General features: G+C 47.8%; 2 protein-coding genes across 2 annotated transcripts in view; both read left to right on the top strand.

Moving 5' to 3' along the window:
- Nucleotides 1-1,529: 1,529 nt before the first annotated feature.
- On the top strand, nt 1,530-10,197 carry LOC119652875 (nuclear pore complex protein Nup98-Nup96-like). Its single transcript, XM_038057235.1, has 5 exons — nt 1,530-1,715; nt 1,800-2,028; nt 8,241-9,590; nt 9,655-9,755; nt 9,810-10,197. The coding sequence occupies exons 2-5, from the start codon at nt 1,830-1,832 to the stop codon at nt 9,975-9,977; spliced, it is 1,818 nt and encodes a 605-aa protein (XP_037913163.1). The 5' UTR covers nt 1,530-1,715; nt 1,800-1,829; the 3' UTR covers nt 9,978-10,197.
- A 5,837-nt stretch (nt 10,198-16,034) lies between these two features.
- Nucleotides 16,035-17,260, top strand: part of LOC119652949 (nuclear pore complex protein Nup98-Nup96) — a 33,402-nt gene continuing 32,176 nt past the window's right edge. Inside the window, exons 1-2 of the mRNA XM_038057340.1 lie at nt 16,035-16,376; nt 16,441-16,819. Coding sequence (XP_037913268.1) covers nt 16,561-16,819 — 259 coding nt within the window. The 5' untranslated portion in view covers nt 16,035-16,376; nt 16,441-16,560. The remainder of the gene's footprint in view (nt 16,377-16,440; nt 16,820-17,260) is intronic.

Genomic DNA, 17,260 nt, shown 5'->3' with positions numbered 1-17,260 from the left:
AGACTTCCGATGACTGGGGCATGATCCGAGCCCCAAGCGTAGCGTAGCCATTCTGACCGACAGACAAGCGGCCATTAAGGTCTTATACTTAGCGACGGCATCCTCCAGGCTGGTGGGGTAGTACAGGAACGCACTGAACCTTCTGGGCTAGATTCCCGGTCATAGGAACATAGAGGTGAATGAGCAGACGCTTGGGCCAGGCAGGGCTCAACTCTTGGCAGTCCTTCAGCGAGTACAGTCGGTGTCATGCACTACTTAGCAGCCGCGGACGTCAGACAGCGAAGGCTCACCATCTGTGCCAAGTCAAAGAAGATTTGGCCCGCTTATAACAAAACCCAATCACGAGAGCTCCTGTGCCGAACGCGTGCAATTGCATACAAGATTACAGCGGTACTGGCCCATTTGGAACCATGCGTTAATTAGGCTCCTCGAGGCGACAACTGATGCCTGCCTACCTACTCTTGACTTTTTCAATATCTCGATGCATATGTAATAGATTGCCCTTATCGAAGATGAAAATCGTGTCTGGGTAAATTCTTACCCCATTTCACCTCACTCACTTTTTTCCTTGCCTTTTTGTTCGTAACCCCATTCCATTCTTCATTATCGTTCTCCTTAGGCTTGGTTTTCCTTCTCGACACTCGCACTTGCTTTCCTCTTTCCGGACTCCTGACTCAAGTTTTGGACACTGGCAATATGCCTTTTTCTCCTTTAGGTGTCCGCTGCTTCCTTAAAAAATTCCCGTGTTTGCCGGCAGTTTTACGGCTATTCGTTTAGGTGTCACTGGGGTCGTCTGTAACACTGTTGAGGCCGCAAATTTCGATTTTTTTATTAAGAATTCTTTCTTCCTCTAATGCCTTCCATTAAGTTTTGTATAGCTTAATGCATTAAGCCATGGGGCAACTCGCCTATTTTGTCAGCAAACTGCATAAAGCATAGTTTCTTCGGACTGAGGATTTGTTCTCTATGAGCGTAGGGCGGGTTACTCTCCTTAGACACCACCTCTTCTTTCAAAGCGTTCAACGAGCTTTTCTGAACTTCACATTTGTCGCCTTCGGCATTTTAGAGTTCTTAAAATTGACGAGCTTCATCTGAATGGATCCACGTGCTGTGCTGTGCAGTGTCTATGCGAATACGCTATGTACGCTTAATAATAATAATAATAATCGTTGGCGCAACAATCCATGTTGGATCAGGGCCTTGAAGTGTGTTAGAGCACTTCATTCAAGACTTACTGCTTGTAAATGGGAACACTCGAATAGTGAACGCATATACGAAAAAATGGTTTTGTGTCTCATAAGTCCACTTGATGCCGGATCGGACCAGTTGGGAAGAAACTTTCTCCCACTGTTTGTGGTCCAGGGACCCTAATACACAAGATGTGCGACTTGAAGCACAACCGGTAATAGTTTCTTGCAAAGTAACGTTATTCTGCTATTCATGTCATCTGGAACTTCAAGCGCCAGCGCCATCTACAAGACTATAGCGATAATAGTATCTGTCCCAGAACAGTACTCATCTCGTTGAAGAAACCTCACATAAAAGTATTTCGCAGTGACGAGTAAACACCAAACTCGATGGGATTGTTTATTAAACGCTCAAACTGTTCGGACCTGACGCCTCTTCTTTAGTTCGCTTTCAGTGTCTTGAGTTTAGGTGCTACCGACTAACTCTTGTCGTTGGCAAGGGACCCTTCTTTGTTTACGTAGAATTGGGTATGATAATTTTGACTAGTTTCCCTCATCTCCTTTGTAAACATTATATTCATAATGTACTGATCTGAATCCCATGTATTGCAGGCGCAAGAACTTAGCTTTCTGGCCACTATTATGGACGATAGTATCAGGAAGAGCGACAAACAAAAACCCGCCTTCGGGGCTGGGACACCGATCGACAGCAATATCTCCACATATGTGTCCAGGGCATCTAAGGTTGCATTGCCTCCTAAGGAGAGAAATAACGCTTTCACCCCAAAGAGTACTCCCAACACAGGTGGATGGTCTCCCTCGACACAAACAGCATTCAATGGTGAGGTGAACAATAATTTCATAAAATGCGAAATACTATGCTTCGACACTACTGAGAAGTGCAATCTTCATCGCGGTCAATTCTATTCTCTTTTCCGGCGATACTAGAGAGAATAGTTCCCAAGTGAGAGCATGTCAGAGAATGTCTCACTGCATCAGTAATTTCGGCGTTACTTGGTTGTGATAACGAATTTTGCTGATTTGACTATTTCAGCTAACTTGACCGACATAATGAGCTAGCATATGACTAACGCGCTGTTTGCTTACTAAGGTCAAAGCCAACATGCGTCGGATCAGCAGATTTGTATTTAGCTCATTAACTAGTCCCTACGAATACCTCACTATCTACAATGAATCTGCCCTTTTCGGAGATCAACTCAAGGCGATGGGAACAGGAAACCTTGGCATTTGAACTGACGTCGTTAGGGGAAAACTCCTTTTCGACTCCGTTCCCTTTTTGTAACCCTGAAGTGACAACAACTATCAAACTGATTTCATGCTTTTGGGCTCGAACTATGACGAGTTCTTCACTTGGTTGCGAAAGCCTTCGGTTCTGCTCAAGCTGGATTTTTTCAGCTCAAACACGAGATCGCCTTTCTGGGTCCTTCGGATCTTGCTGACATTTCCACCCAGATCTTTTAGGTCAGGATCAGATTTCACCTTTTTTTAGAACCTCCGCGTACGACAAATTGCCCTTAGTTAGTTTAATTTACTGTGAGAGCCGCAGCTCCGAGCACTAAGGCCATTGTTAGGCCCAGTGTACTATCCCCATAAGTCGCCTATTCAATGGCTTCCCGCCTACGATGTTCGCAGGCTTTAGCGAAACTGAGAACATTCTCCAGAGGCAGAGAGTGTGCAGATTCTTCATTGAAGAAAACCTTGCCAAGGTGTCTTCGTCTGGGATCTGAGGATGCCGGGCAACCGCATATAAAGTGCGGGGCCGTCTCCTCCTCCTCCTCACATTGGCTGCACATAGCCGAAACCACTACCCCAATCTTTTCCATATGGTAGTTTAAGGAGCAGCGTCCCGTTAAAAGCCCTACTAAGGTTTTCATGTCCCACTTCTTAAGGGACAACAAAAATGCCGCTCTAGTGGCCCTAAGCTTGCCGACAACAGTCCAAATTTTTCCACTCCTTTGCGTAAATCCTTGCAATTTCACCCTTCAGAGTAGACTTAACAGTAGATGGTCGGATTCCAAGTGCTGGTTCTGGCCCCACCATTGTGGATCCAGACCCTCTGCAAGCCAGTCTGTCAGCCTCCTCATTACCAGCGATGTTAGAATGCCCCGGCACCCACATCAGGAATGTTTCGTTCAGCCGGCCAAGTTTTAGCAGCACCCGATGGCAACTCCACACCAACTAGCTTGATATGTCGTTACTATTTAGTGCTAATAAAGCCGCCCGACTCTCGGAGCAGATTCGAATGGTGCGAACCCTCCATTTTTTCGCAGACATTCTTCTGCTGCCAATGAAATGGCATATATCTCCGCCTAGAATATGGTCGTCATTTTCCGAGCGATCGGGCCAGTTCTATAATCGAATTCTCCGAGAACACCCCTATCCCGATCCACCCTCCATGATTGACCCGTCGGTGAAGATTATTAAGTCTGTAATTTGAATAGACTCATGGCCATTTGTCGACCATTCTTCTTTTTCGGTGATTACGACAGTGTATGTCTTTTCAAAGACGAATCTGGAAACCATATGATCGGTTAGCATCAGGGCTACCGGATGTTTTTCAAGCAATTTCCAGATAGACCCATGCCCGTTGGATTGGCCACCTTTCCACGCCCCAATGGTATCGAGCCTATATGCGTCATTGGCTGCTTTCCGTTTCACCTCCAAGTGAATGGGGGGTAAATTTAGGACAGCTTCAAGTGCCGTAGTCGGCGTAGTACTCGTTGCTCCAGTAATACTTAGGCAACGAAGTCTCTGAATCTGCGTTAGCAGCTTCCTGCCCGTCACTCGGGCGCTCAATTCTATTTTGTACATCACCCAATCTGTCTTCCACGGATTCCGAAATGGAGTGGGTGGAGGTAGATCCATGCGCATTACGAAATCAATACGTCTGTGATCCGAGAGTGTGATATCGGTTGATATTCTCCACTCGCGATGTCAGGAGATGCCACCGTGATGTCGATGACCTCTTGCCTGACCACGCTGTAAAAAGTGGGTTCATTACCCAATTTAAGGATCTGCAGGTCGGTTCCTACTAGATACTCCAGTAGTCTCGATCCTCTTGACCACTTTTTGAACGATGGAAGCTCAGAGACCCTTTTCAAGGTTAGTCGCGCACCCTCCCAGACATAGTTGAAGGAGGGGCAGTACTGTCTAAGCCATTCGTTCGAGTCTTCGTTGGCAAAGTTTAGCCGTAACATTTTACAGTATACATTACGGTATACCTCCATGCAGTCCTTACAACTAGGAGGAGTTTCCTCTTAAGCTGTTCGCACTGCTCAGTATCGTAACCAGATGGATTAGAGTCGTCATACAGGACCCATCCATCGGCTTCGATAGACTTGGCTGCAATTAAAGGCCTAGCCGTTGTCGGCCGAGCCCTCTTTGCTGCCTTTTGTGTCGAAGAGTTAGGATCGTCCGAGGACCGCTGCCGCTTCGGTGTCCCCTTAGCCACAGGTGCCCCGAGCACTCCTTTCCCCTCAACCTTAACATAGTTCCTGCCCGAAAGCGGTTTGCCCAAAGGCAAGACTTTAGCCTCAGCAGGTGGCGTTGATTAGAGCTTGGGGTTAGGGGCGCTGACAGAAGGGGCCTGCTTCGACTCGTCCGTTAAGGACGGGGTCCAAATTGGATTGGTTCCCACCTAAGTTAATGGAGAATCTGAGTCTAGACTCAGGTTAACGTTTCCTGTTCTTTATTTTTTGCCGTCTTCGGCATTGATGAAGAATAGGGGAGCCTCCTGGCCTCGGAATACCTCCTGTGGTCATCTTTCTTGTGAAATGGCAATGGATAGGTCACAGGTTAAGAAAAGCTGCAAAGGAATATATTACTTCAACCAACGAATAGAACTGTGGAGGAGCAGGGCAAGTTTTCTGGAAAGTGAAAAGCCTCACCCTAATTGCGAGACCATGTAGAAAATTCACTAGATAATCTGATCGAGGTCTTCTGTAGGTTCGGTATTCACCAGATGGTATGTTGTTCGAACACGAGGACACAGAATAGTCCAATAAAATGTGTGAGGCTACTTCATCCTCTTCATTTCAAAGCTTGAGTCTTTAATATATGCTGTGCTCTAATGACAAATAGAAATTGCGATAATCCCAAGACCATCCTAAGTGACCGGAGACGACAAACAGAGAAAACCTATCCCTAAAACATAAAAAAAAAAATGGCGAAATTAACCTTGCAAATTTTGAAGTTCCATCAAAGTGCTCCATCAACACGTGCTTCCACGCCTGGATCCTGAAAAATATTGATCCCTGGGTGCACAAGATCATGAATCGCCTGGAATGCTTCCCTGCAAAAATCGGCCGGAATGAATGGCCTGGGTCCCTTATTTGAGGTATTGCAGGGTAAGTAAGAGTTTGAGCCGAAAATAGGAAACTCCTTCAATTTATATTTGGAATTTGCCTTCAAGCTCTGTCGCTCCACGTCGCAATCCCATTTTTTTTTCATTACAGACTCTCTTCCGTGCTGATCCCCTGGTGGCCACTGGCTGTTTTCACGTAAGTGCTTATCATAACGGAAATTTTATCTACGAAGCAGACCATGCTTGTAAAAGGCTTTGTCTGCGGAATGTATAAAGCGATCGCAGAGGAGGCCAGAATATGCAGAATTCCCATCCCCATCGCGAGTACCAGCATAACTGGGTAATTAATGGGTTCAAAATGTGCAATTTTCAAGCCCTTACCAACGACCGAGCACTGCATAAATCTTAATTCCACCAGCAAATCGAAGCGTTACTTCATAAAAAAAACACAACACTGAGCTTGGGCTCTAATTTCCCCTTGCGTTCCGACTTCAAGTCCGCCGCAGTTACAGGGAGGGGAAGCCGATTACTTAGTAATACTCAAGCGTTCTTCGAGCGAGGAACTTGAAGGGCGTCAAAATCAGAAGAGATGCCCAATATGAAGCCAGACATTTGGGAAGTGCAATTGCTAACATCAAGCTACGCCTGTTGAAACGAAGCACATCTTCGAAATTTGTCCCGAAGCCTTAGAAGTGGTTCCCGAAATATCGACTGACTGATTAAAAGGCTCTACGGTGACATCGCGAGGCACGGGGAGTTCTTTAAAGCCTTTCATACTTACATAGATATTCCAAAGGAACTCAGGCGTTGCTTTGATTTCGGCATTATTAACTCAAGACTGGATGGAACCCAATATTCCAGGGTGGCCGTCGAGTATATGCCTTCGCAGAACGTACTCTTGCTAGTCGTCTTCAGGCCCAGTTCGACGAGGACTCCGCCACCCTTCGTTTTTCTGCTCCGTTCTTCGAATTTCATTCTGTAGCAGATTTCACTAAGGACTTCTACAAATGTCCTGCCTTCCGTCGGCTTAATGAATAAAGCCGACGATCTAGTCCTTCTTCGTTTCCTCGTCTTTTCTGATACTGGCTTTTGATTTGTAGCCCCTTTGTCTTTGGACAGACGGATCTCTCGAGGCGTAGACAGTTGTTTCCTTTTATCCCTCTTCGCCTTCTTTTTTGGGACCTGAAAACTACTTTGATAAAGTCTCCTTCAGACACATCGTCCTCTTTCCGGTTTTTCATCAGTTCGCTTTGCAGTGGGCTATCTGCGGTCCGGCGCTAGCAGTGTTTTCAACTGGAAGTGCGGCTGTTCCTGCTTTCCAATCGTCTTCCGCTGCTCTCCACATTCGCCTGCAGAAGGAGATGCAATCCAGTAGTTCCTCCAGTTCTATCAGCCCGTTTTTTACGCCTTCACTGACGTTTCTCTGGAGAAGCGATGCCGACCGCATACGTTTCACCATTGCCACGCATTTCTTGATGAGCCTTTCTTCTTCGGTTCTAGCTAGGACGGTCGACTACGCTTGTACTCGGTTCGTATCCGAATCCAGCTGCTCGGGACTAGTGCTTTTTTTCGGAAGAGAGGTACTACAGGATATTGGAGTTGCCGTCCTCGCACTGTCAGTCGCCTCGTCTTTATTTGGGTGTCCCGGTATCACATAGGATATTTCAGCGCTCGCTGCCTTTTTCACTGGTCGCTGCGATGAACGATGCATTTTTGTGCTGCGCCCAGACGCAATCAACTCATCCTCCTTCAATGTTATTTCGTCGATTTTTGTTTGTTTGTTTAGATTTATTCTCCATGGAAAATTCACCAGTGCATCATGTGCCAGGGATCGGGCCACAAGGAATAGGTCTACCTTTGGGGACACAAACCCTACCCCAGTCTCCTCGGGGCAACGCGGTCTATTAACACCGGTTCAATGCACACTACCCCACCAGGGTCCCGAAGGGGCTGGCTTCTGATAGACATCTCTACTATCACCTTGGCAGAGCTAGATTAACATCACCCCATCTACGCCGACAGAGAAATGTCGACGGCTCCGAGGACTCCCAGAAAGAGGCTTTCTTAAGGCTACTACCTGGGACGCAGATATACTGTCAGCCAGTTTCCTAATCTTTCCTCCACTACCTTCAGCAAGGTTTTAAACAAATAATGTTTGAATTCCTGGTCTCATTAGTTTACAACGAATAAGTAGTTGTTTAGGATCTGCGGGATCCTAAGTCCCCATCCACTTGATGGTGGACCGGACTAAATGAGGAGCAATTTACTCCCTCGTTTTTTAGTCCATGGATCCCTAGTATTGGAGCGTAGCACCCCAAGCATTAAGAATTGAAAAAATCAAAAATTTGACTGACGGTTTCGTCCAGGGCAGAGACAACTCATCAGACGCTGCCTCACCTCTGCCCTGGGAGCAGCGTGACCGAAAGTGCCAACAGATGGAAAGACGTGTCGTGTTTTTGCGATGATAAAAGGGAGCGTCTTTCCATCTGTTGGCACTTTCGGTCACGCTGCTCCCAGGGCAGAGGTGAGGCAGCGTCTGATGAGTTGCCTCTGCCCTGGACAAAACCGTCAGTCAAATTTTTGATTTTTTCAACGAATAAGTACTTTTGAGCGTCCTTTGACTAGAGTGCCAAAACTAGCGCTTGACAACGCCACTACCCGTAAATCCAAGCATAGAACTTTTCAATTAACCAAATCATACGCAACCAATATGGAATCATTTGTTTCAGTTCCGCTTAATGCTCCTGGTTCCGGAGGTGGCACTTCAATTGCTAAATATCTAGTTACCTACAGGAACGAAATATTATCTCAAAGGGATGCTAGAGCGGTCCTCGTTAACTGCATATGCATTACTCACATGCTTGAATATTGTAACAAATCTCTGGAAGAGCTGCGTTGGGAAGATTACTTAAGAGACCCCGTCAAATCAAGGCACAATAAAAGGTCGACAGAATCATTCGGTGTTAGCTGCAGTCAAATTCTGGTAACCAACCAAATCACCAATACTAATTCGGGTACATTAAATACAAAATATCATGAAGTTTTCGACACGGACGTATCGATGTTATATGGCCGTTTGATGGACGTGGACACCAAATTACACTGCATTACAGGCATGTGGGAATACAAGGGAAAATCTTTGGAAGAACTCCGTTACGAAGACTATTTGGTAAATCGGAAAGGAGCGATACGGAATGTATTTGACTTCAGCTTTGAATATCCGTATCCAATCGCAAGTCGATTCTTCAAAAACCCCTTCACATCAGGCATACCGGCGGTGGAATTCCCAACTTCTAATTTTGACACATCGGAACCAAGGATCCAACAAATAGAGACAAAAGCTGCATCTAGCACATCTCCAACTTCAAACCTCTTTGAAAACGCAAATTTACCAAATGGTCAGACCATTTTTGACTTCAATTCACTAGCAGCGATCAAAGCTTTTCCTAGTCTACTGACCAAAACCGAAACATCTGACACTAGACGACCCAGGAATAAGTCATTGACCCCAATCAAATTAAGAACACCTTCAACCCATGAAAAACATTCGACTCGTAGACATTCGGAAAGTCCAGCAACATTAAAGCAAAACTCGCCCGAAAAAACAGCTCCGTTTTACTTCAAACCGCCAGAACTATTGTTTGTCAGCCCGGAATCGGAGACCAAAAACAAACCTCAGGAAGAGCCTAATTTGGAGGGGACGCTTTCCAAACTAGTGTCCTTAAAAATATCTCCTGAAAATTACGAGAAAATGGAACATAAAACGTTTACTAATAACACATTCAGGGATGTGGATATGAACTCCCAAAAGTCCCGCAAGTTTGCCATTTCGAAAACACGCTTGAAGCCGCGCAACACCAACAAAGTATCTTCTGAGGGTGGGGGAAAACCCCAAACGACAGGTATCGTTCTGAAGCAAGAAAAATGCTATACTATCCCCTCACTAGACGACCTGGCATACTATCTCACCGAGGATGGTAGATGTGTTGTCCCAGAATTCGTAGTCGAGCACAGTGATTATGGCAGTGTATCCTTTCCCGGACCGATAGATGTTGCAGGACTAAACTTGGATGAAATCGGTTGGTATCATATCAATAAGCCGTAATTGGAAGCCAGTCCTTCAATTGCAATCAATCTTTTCAGTGGTTTTCCGTTACAAGGAAGTGATAGTTTATCCGGATGATAAGAAAAAGCCTCCGCTTGGCTTTGGGTTGAATAGAAGAGCTAAAGTTACTATAAACAAGGTTTATCGTTGATTTCAACATCTCGGCTGTATTGCACGAACTTTTCTTCTTCAGATCTGGCCCCATGACAAAACCACGCACGAACCAATCACGGATACTCAGCGTTTAGTAGAGCTGAACTACGTTGGCAAGTTGCACAGCCTCTGTGACAAGCATGGCACACGGTTTATTGACTACCAACCTGAAACCGGAAGCTGGACCTTCGAGGTCGAACATTTTTGATTTGGTATGGATGAGTGTCGAACAAGGAGTGGAAGTTCAGTTTGCCCGTGAAAGCTGATCTCGAGGGAGAGCTGAATAATGACCAAAGGCCACAGCAAAGAGGTGGTTGATTGGTAATCATGTTTCGTTATTTTTGTTTCATATTCTATGTAATAACTCGTGAAATAATGTTAATTTTTTATAAATATTTTTTAAGACAATAAAAACCGCTTTGCCTTTATATACGGAGTGTTGGACTCTCGTACCCTGTTGCACCTCCCTGTCATCAGAGAACTAGCCTGGAACCGTTTGACACATTACTTCGGGCTAGCACTCCGGCTCTCTCGCTTTGGGAGCCTTCAAGTCAGGGAATTCCTCCTACCAACGGGAGGGGAGGTGTGGAAGGGAGTTGTTAGTTCAGGGAACCCCTTACCGTCCGATCCCTCCGCCGGTCGAGTTCAATCTTCTTCGCAGTAAGAAGAGCTCGAACACAATGCGCAATGCGATTCCAGCTGCCAGCGCTCTTCAGCATCTCGTGTCTGCATAAAGCTGCTTACGGAAGCCGTCCCACCTCTCGCAAGAGAAAAAGGTGTGTTCAGCGTCGTCCGCCACTCCATTGCAGAACACACAATCAGAACAACACAATCTCTGACAATGTCGTTTGAAGAGAGCTCCCCTGTGTCTGCACAAAGCTGCTTACGAATGCCGTCCCACCTCTCGCAAGAGAAAAAAGGGTGTTCTGCGTCGTCCACCACTCCATTGCAGAACACTCAATCAGGAGATCGCGCCTTCCCGATCCTGTGCAGGTAAGACTGAAAACCTACATGCCCACTTAGAAGTTAGGTAATGAAGTAATCACCGTGCGTTCTGCGCAACCACGGGTCTAATTTGTCGATGAGCCGCTCAGTCCATCTGCCCCTCATTTTGCCAAGAAAGTTGCCACTCGGTAAGGGTGCGCTGACGTTCTTCACGGGCAACTATCTCTCTTAAGTTCTCGCCCTTACGGCGGTAGATAACTTTGCGATCCTTGGCAAGGAAGGTAACGGGGATCACTCCCGCGATCACCATTGCAGCCGGTTCGGAAACGGTGCGATGACACCACTCGCAAAGCTCCCGCCTCTGCACTTGAGCAAAGCGTTTACAATGCACCTCCTTGTCAAGGGAAACGACTGCGTTGCTCACATAAGGAGACGTCTCCTAGCTAATATAGGGCGAATGTCGGGGGACATATCAAGTTTCAGCAGATTATCGTAGGAAGCGTCCCAGAGGTCCGGCCCTAGGATGGATCCCTGTGTTACTCTCGACATGATTTCCATCCATCCATAGCATATCTGTCCATCTTACGACCTCCATAACAGCATCCACTGTAAATCTCCCTGTTCTGAACCCGAACTGCCTTGCGGATAAGTCCCCGAGCACTTTTCCGGCCGTGTCAAGCATACACAGCGGTCGGTATGCAGACGGGAGCTCCGGGTCTCCTTTACCCTTACTGAACAACGCGAGTCTGGCCACTTTCCAGCGACAAGGAAAAATGCCCTGCTTGAAGCAAGCGTTGAACACTTCAAGAAGCAATTCTGGCCGTTGGCGAAACCACCATGCCATCAGAGCGTGGCTCCTTCTTGTTTTTTATAGTGAGAACCGCTTCTTCGAGCTCTCTCATTGTGAAAAGGGGGCAATCTTCGATGCTTTCCGCGCTATTTATATCAACCCGTACAGGGTGTCTGGGGAGCAATACCCGCACAATGCGATCCATCTGGTCGGTACTTAGTATGCAGGGTCTCCGCAGAGCCCTGATTTTCCAGGTGACAACCTTATAGCCAAGTCCTCACGGGTCCTTATTCACCTCATTAACACGGTTCTGTCGGCCACAAGCTTTGCTTCTATTTATAACGCTGCGGAGTCTTCTTTTTGCTGATCTAAACTGTGCCTTTATGCCACATGCCTCCTCGTTAGCGTGCAAACGTTATGCCAAGCGGCGGAGCTTATGACACTCCCTCCCTAGGTCGGCAATTTCTGCCGTCCACTAGTACATAGAAGGCTTGCCGCTCCTGGGGCCCCTCCGGGACATGGAAGCCTCACACGCCGTTTTTATCAAGTTCATCACTGAATTTACGACGGTATCAGCTGTGACATTACCACCCCCCGGAACGCCCTCCAGTGCGGACCTGCCTGCTCCAAGAGCTTCGACGAACTTCCCGATGTTCACCCTCGCGATATTCCACAGGCAGTGGAAGGGCCGCGTTGGTGCTCGCCGAAAAGTATCGTCAACCAATTCGAACGCGATGTAATGGTGATCACTTGCCGAGAAGTCTTCTAGGACTCGCCACCCGTCCACCGAGGATGCCAGAGATTCCCACGCAAAAGTGATGCCAGGAATGCTTCCTTCACAGCCTGGGCACTGAAACATTGGCGTGGATCCGGTATTTAAAACTATGAGCCCGGTTCTCGCTGCCATTTCCAGAATCCGTTTCCCTCTGGAGTCTGATTGAGGCATGCCCCTTTCAAGAGCCCTGGCATTAAAATCACCGCCTACCAGGATTCGTTCCTCCGTGCTCGACAGGGCGTCCTCCAGAGCAATAAGCCGGCGCCGAAAGTCTGGGATCGTGTCACTCGGCATCAGGTAAACGCTAAAAAACGTTATCCCTAAACACCGGATTCAGACAAACCCGTTCCCCCGGCCTTCGGCAAGAACACGAAGTCGAACGTCGTCCTGAACACAGGTGGCAGCGGTGCCCGATAAGTCGAGATGCCATGAGGAAGAGTCCTTGTTTCGGTATTGCTCACTAATCAGCACTTCAGACTTCCACCACGGCGAGCTTTTGGCCTCGAGCATTTAGAGAGGTAATACCTACCCGGGCATTGGTTACCTCTGGACATTCACGCTTTAGCGCCTCCTCTACTTCGACCTTTTCTGTGAGGCAGTCAAGATCCCGGATTTCTAGAGAGCACATGGGCTCTAGGCTGGAAACAAGAGCCTTCTCCCCCAATAACCCCTTGACCGCTTCACAGAACGTACTCTTGTTAGTCGTCTTTGGGCCCAGTTCGACGAAAACTCCGCCACTCCTCGTTTTCCGTATGAAAGACACCTCTGCTCCGTTATCTTCGAGTTTCATCCTGTAGCGGATTTCACTAAGGACTTGCTTAATGAGCAAAGCCGACGGTCTAGTCCTTTCTCGTTTCCTCGTCTTTTCTGTTCCTGGCTTTTGGTTCACAGCCCCCTCTTTGTTTTTGGACAGACATGTTTCTGGCGGCGGAGCCAGTTGGTTCTTTTTTTCCTTCTTTGCCTTCTTTTTTTGGGCCCAGGAAACTACTTCGATAAAGTCTCCTTCAGGCACCTCGTCCTCTTTCCGCTTTTTCTCCAGCTCGTTCGGCAACTCTGGGATCGGACCCCAGCACAGAATATTGTTAATACCACAGCAAACATGGCATACGCCCTGTAGTTTTCCTGCGCGAAACTCTCCCTATTCCCAGGGAAACTAGAACGGTGGTCGCAGCGTGTTTCGCCGACGAAACATCCGAGAAACAGCGCTACGTATCCGAAAATACGGTTCCTAGTCAACTCCCCCTGCTCTTTCCATCGTCCCGAAGCGGTACGCGGCTAAACCCCTTGAGAAACAGAGCCTGACATTGCAAGCCTCCAACGAGATACCCATTTCGACCTTCGGCACCCAGCAACTCATCCTCGATCTTGGGCTACGCCGGCCCTTCCATGACCAGTTCACTATCCCCGATATACAGACGACCATTTTGGGAGCTGATGCTCTCTGTCATCACGGGTTTCTCATTGACCTACGCCACGGACGTCTCCTGGACGAGATTACTAGTCTCTTCACGGCCTGAACTATCGGCCCGCTTCCGGACGTGCACACCATCAGCGCCGTGCCCACACCATTGCTTCCCGATGGCCACCTTGGCGACGCATATTCCGATATTATCACTAAGTTTATCAAGGCCACCTATCTGGGGAGCTGGCTTCGATCGCTGACCTGCCAATCCATCAACAAATTGTCACTACGGGACCACCGGCATTTTCGCGACCACGTCGCCTTGTTGGAAAACGCCTTAAAGTCGCAAAGAACGAGTTTGACCTCCTTCTTGAGCGCGGCGTCATCCGACCATCGTCAAGCCCATAGGCTAGCCTTCTTCACCAAGAACCGAAAGTCTCCGGCAAGTGGTGGATCATAAGCGACTACCACCAACTTAACGCACGTACTCGACCAGATCGTTACCCGGCGCCCATTATTGAAGACTTTCTACAGGAAGTCAGTAATTCGGTTTTTCCAGTTATCGACCTAGAGATGCCCCGGATGACATCGTCAAGATCGTGGTAACTACGGCCTTCGATGTTTTTGAGTTTCTTGGCATGCCGCTGGATCTGAAGAACGCCACGCAAAGTACGCAGAGCATCTTGAACCACCTCCTCAGAAAGCTCCCTTTCGTTGGGGCGTACCAGAACGTCACCTTAGTCTTTCCGTGGGTCACGACTAGCATGAACGTCATCTGCACCAACTTTTCGAAACGCTACTCCAAACCAAGCTCCGGATGAACTGGGGCAAGGGCTATGTTGGTCTCCCAAAGGTCCTCTTCGCCGGATTCCCAGTTAACAGCGAATGCTTCCGACCACCATTACCGAAGGCGCGTGCTATCATCAAGTTCCCGAGACTGATCGACTCATGGCAGCTTAGGCGCTTCATCGGAATGATCAATTATTACCGGCGTTGCATGCTACACACCGCCCAGTGCCAGGCGTCCCTCTTTGAGCTGCTAAAAGGGTGAAAAACCAAACGGTCCAGGGTAAAACGAACAGCAGACGCCAACACCGCTTTCGAACAATACAAAAAAAAGCATAGCATCTGGAGCAATCACGGCCTTTCTCAGGCCTTCCCAACCAATGGCTCTTCGGGCCGATGCCTCGAACACAGCTCTCGGCGCAGTACTCGATCAGCACCGACCTAACGGCATCTGGGTCCCCATGTGCCTCTTTTCGAGGAAATTATCGGACACCGAGCATTGATACTTAACCCACGACGACGAGGTGCACAGCCATCAAGTACCAGCGCAACGCTCTGACAAAGCTTCGCCCAGGCAGAGCAGGCAACTGGACTTTATCAGCCAATTTGACGTCCATCTGCAACACACACCAGGCGTGAACAACGTGGACACCGATGCTCTCTCACGGGTTGACTCTGCCTCTATGGCCACCGCATTATCTGCGAGGAACATCAGCGAGACTCAGGCAAAGCGCATTCAGCTTCCTCACCTCCTGGCCAGTCCTCGTCTCAAATTGCACGGCCTCAATCTCGACGGCCACGAAGCCTACTATGCGGAGCTCATCATCAAATCAATCAATTTCGATAAAATGAGCGAAATTCGTGATCACAAGTGTCGGGGGAGGGTCTGAGCTTCAAAAGGATGTATAAGTCGGGGATCTGGGGGCCAGGAAATTTGCTGAAATTTGTGGGAATCTTGGGGAAAAAGTTTGCATCTCCGTTAATATTGAGAATTTCGAGAAAAGGAGTGAAATTCGGTACATCACGCCGTACCTGCCGCTTTCCCTTCGTCGCCAAACCTTCAATACGGCACATCAGCTCTCCCACCCGAGCGGATGCGCCAACTTGAAGATGATTGCGCTTAAGTTCTTCTGGCCCAGTCTCCGTAAGGACGTCCTTCGTTGGACGAAGCAACACGTTCCGTGTCAGCTCTCGAAGGTTTATCGCCACAATCTCGTCGAGCTGGGCAATTTTCGTATTCCGGCCGGGAGCTTTGATCACATCCATCTAGATCTGGTCAAGACGTCGTGAGGGCTTAGAAAACTGCCTCATTGACCTAAGGAGTTTGTTAATAATATTTTGAGACGCTGCGTTCGTTTTCAGAAGGAATTATCCTGATAAGCATCTTTACATTAAATTAGCGGCAGCTTAGCCTGTCCAGTAAAAATATCTACAGCTGATTTGATTGACGCGCCACATAGTGGTCTCTAGCCCCATTTCATTTATCCCAACAAACTCTCAGAGACTTTGTCCGAAAATGCTCCCATTCAAACCGAAATCTCCTACAGTCAAGACCTGTCAAATATTTCAAAAGCGAATTGAATCCGCCATTTAAATCTCAAGTTGAAAGTCGCGCGGTCCATTGTTGTGTTTTTAGCGGTAAATTTAGCTGCTTGCATTGCAGAAACTCCGCAAAGAAGTGCCCACGGACACGCGACACAAGTGAAGAATGTTTTAAGTGAACTACGTATAACAACAGATTGGAAAAGTCCAAATTTTGCGGAATATAACGAGTGAGTTTCCGGAAAATTTGGTTCTCAATTGTGGACGTCTAGGATCGAAGCAGGAGAAATTTGGCGCAGAGGCAGGAGGGGTTCCCCCACGAGCGTGAAATCTGCGAAGCCAGATTATTTGTTTATTTACGTTTCGCGTGAGTATTGCGGATTTTCAGAGGAATTCCCATCAGGGATAACGATTTCCCTCCCTCTTTGCAGGTTATGTTATTTCACCAACGTCCCAGCTTTTGGTCACAACAATTAACTCGGATTTGCTTCGAATAAAAAGGACATCGAGGATTTGCCAACGACAACAGTTAATAATTTCACGTGAACAGCATGTTTGGAGGCGCTAAGCAGACTTTCGGGACAACCTCGACGGGAACAGGTTTTGGATTCAACAGCTCGGCCACGGCCAGTCCGTTCTCCACGACGTTTGGCAAACCAGCCACCACGGGGTTTGCACAGGCCCCAGCGTTCGGGCAACCGAACACCTCGCTGTTCGCTTCCACGCAGCCCACCACAGGCACCGGACTCTTTGGATCCAGCACGACCCCCGCATTTGGGGCCAACACCACCACCCAGCCTGCATTCGGAGGTGAGTCAACTTGGACTTTGTATTTGGGGCTGTTTCGCAATTGCATCGTGTGACGCAATTGATTTACAACTGCGCATTTCGGTCTTTGTTTACAAACAAACGCCTCGAGAGGTGAAGAGTTGGGAGTTAAGATATTCGAGGCGGTAGCGGCGGGTGTTAAGTGAAAAATAGAATTTGTGTGCGGAAATGGACGGGATATTTTGATCCCACAGCGGAGATGCGCGTAAAGTGGCAAATTTCTAGGCAATTCAGTGCCTAACAACTAGCATGGTTCGGGCGAATGCGCTTTCCGCTCCTAGTGCTAACTCCAGCCGAAAGAAATCCAAAGTAATTGCCTGAAATTCGTGGCCGGAAATCTGTAAATCGGAATTTGCTTTGGCGTCTAATGTACTGAATTCTCAGGCGCACAAATACTCTGCGTTCTGGATTAGCAAAAAATCT

This window comes from Hermetia illucens, chromosome 3 (assembly GCF_905115235.1).
Source record: "Hermetia illucens chromosome 3, iHerIll2.2.curated.20191125, whole genome shotgun sequence".
Taxonomy (NCBI): Eukaryota; Metazoa; Arthropoda; class Insecta; order Diptera; family Stratiomyidae; genus Hermetia; species Hermetia illucens.
Note: the sequence above shows the minus strand (reverse complement) of the source record. Positions and strands in the feature narration are given on the sequence as shown.